A 2,410-nucleotide genomic window follows, 5' to 3' on the forward strand; every position below is an offset into this window, starting at 1 on the left:
TTAGTGGCATTCACCTTGTTCAGTTCACATGCCAGCATGACCAAGTCTGCAAAAGAGAAGCTCGCAGTCAAGCTGTCAGAAACAGAGAAACCTGAGAGTTACAGGAAAAGCAAGCCAGTGTTTCCTGTCATCAATGCAGCTACAGTTCTCACAGACCTGGTAGGGCCAGAGTCTCACTTTCTGTTTGATGCTCTTCGATTGAAATGTGACTGGCTCACTATTCCTGTTGACAGCTGACAGGAATGCACAGAAGTGTGTGAGGTCAGTGAAAGTGACCAATGATGTTGATGAGAGAGGTGTAAAACTAATGAGTGTCTTTGCAACTCAGATCACAAGTGACCCAGAGCAAAGAAGCTGTTTACTACAAGTTGTGGAGTACCACAGGAAAAGAATTGACAGTTTCAAAAAAGCCACATTGAACAAGTGATAATACATGTATTAGTAACATCCTATCTGACAGTTTCTTATGCAATATATGTGTCAGTGAAGTGCTATCATACTACCAAACTGATTTTTTGTAGTGTCCCAGCTGTTTGTGCATTAAAATTAGTTAAAATTTACACAGGTGTTCATGTGTTTTATTGTGCTTACTACCATATGCAAGGAAATTTTATTAGTTTTCATTTTGTACCACTTTCTATAGCATCAACCTCAGGAAAGCTACAATGAAAATAAGGACATAATATCTCATATTTTGCAGCGTTTTTGAAAAACGTCAACAATAAAATTACATGGCTCTTGAGGCATGCATAGCCAAGGTCCAAGATCACAATAACTGGGATATTTAGCTAATTCAGACCTTGGAGAATGGGAATAATATCAGTTTCCATATGTTTGAAGAAAAAGGTCAATTTTGAAGAGGTCTATTGTAGCAAACATGGCTCGAAGTTTTGAAGATATTTGTGATGCAGTGGCTTCAATCAAAGCATTTTTAAAAGATTCATCATTCTGAAGAAGGCCAAGTTTTAGGCGTGCTTCTTTAAATGTAGGCATAAGTTCACCTTCTACAATTCGCAATTCTTCAATTTTTTTGCTCCAGGAGTATGCAATAGTAACGTCCGTAAATGAAATTTTTCTATATCTTTAGGGTTCACAGAATACATTCTGCTAATAATATTGATATTCCTTCTTGGTGTCCATGTTTTGGTATTCTTGTTGAAGACATAATGAAGAGGAATGTCAGGATACAAATAATTATGTGCATTAGCATCATGCTCATTCAGCTTAAACCATGCTGTAAGAGTTGTGTCTGCATGCGCATCTTGTTCTGCATTATCACTACGAAAGTAAACCCTATGCTGATCTTCAAGATGAACTGCAAGTCTATACACTGTGTGGGACATATCATGTAGCCTAAATTTTGACAATCGCCAGATAGCTTCAGGGGGTGAAACATATCTACATGCAATATAATTTGTTATTTCATCATGCATTTTGTTCATCATGTGATTCTGTACTATTCTTTACCGGAATCGAAGCACATTCATGTCCCTTGTAGATGTATTTAAATATATATTTAATAATCTGCACAGATGAACAGATTTTAACATTAATATGGGCACGGTACTTTTTAACAAGTAAGAATTAAACGGTACAACATAACTATTATCTACAATGTGGTTTCCAACAGTAAGTCCATTCTTACTTCTCTTGTATTCTGGGTATCCAGTCATCGTCACAGAGGTTTCATTTTTGAACTCTTTCGGATAATGTTTTAGGCACACACCATCATTCATACAGGGAGAAGAAGGGGTTTTAGTGGCACAAGGTCCATGAATGATAAATCTCTTTACTAAATCATGTAAAGTTGGGTCATCATTGATATCAGGAATTTCAGCACTAACTAATTTATCGATGTCACTTTTGTTCCTCGGTTTAACCTCATTTCTTAAAACTACCAATATGTGGCAGTGAGGAAGTCCTCTCTTCTGAAATTCTACGACATAGACGTATGCCACTGGAACACCAAATATATGTTTGTCCTTTATATCACTCAATAGTTCTTTCAGTTGCAAGTTATACACTCTGCCAATTAAGTCAGGTCTATTCTCGGGGGTTTCATTTGTATATAAATTGGTCATGGTTTCGGGACATTTAGGGTTACATGTGTAGGTTATAGAGAAGTCAGGTTTGACATATTTTGCCACTATTGACATTGCATCATTAAAGTTTTGATGCATATGGCGAAGGCTACCAGTGAATGAAGAGGGAAGTATCACTGCCAATCCTGATTGGATATCCTGATCTATTCTTCTGTTTAAAAAGTCCATCAGTCCATTATACTGCTCCACGCGTAATTGAAATTGGTTATTACGGAGATATTGCAACCTGCAACCTTCAACTTTCACATAAGCATCCACCAAGTATTGTTGAAATAATTTTCCAGCCCGGTGAATTATGCTGAAATCAC

General features: G+C 37.0%; 1 protein-coding gene across 1 annotated transcript in view; it reads right to left on the reverse strand.

Annotated features, from left to right (window-relative positions):
* Positions 1 to 1,463: 1,463 nt before the first annotated feature.
* Positions 1,464 to 2,410, reverse strand: part of LOC145292722 (uncharacterized) — a 1,272-nt gene continuing 325 nt past the window's right edge. Inside the window, exon 1 of the mRNA XM_080138759.1 lies at positions 1,464 to 2,410. This exon is cut by the window's right edge and continues 325 nt beyond it. Within this exon, the coding sequence (XP_079994885.1) occupies positions 1,464 to 2,410 (947 nt within the window).

The sequence above is a fragment of the Euprymna scolopes genome, chromosome 14 (assembly GCF_053919585.1).
Source record: "Euprymna scolopes isolate OS-2025 chromosome 14, ASM5391958v1, whole genome shotgun sequence".
Classification (NCBI taxonomy): Eukaryota; Metazoa; Mollusca; class Cephalopoda; order Sepiida; family Sepiolidae; genus Euprymna; species Euprymna scolopes.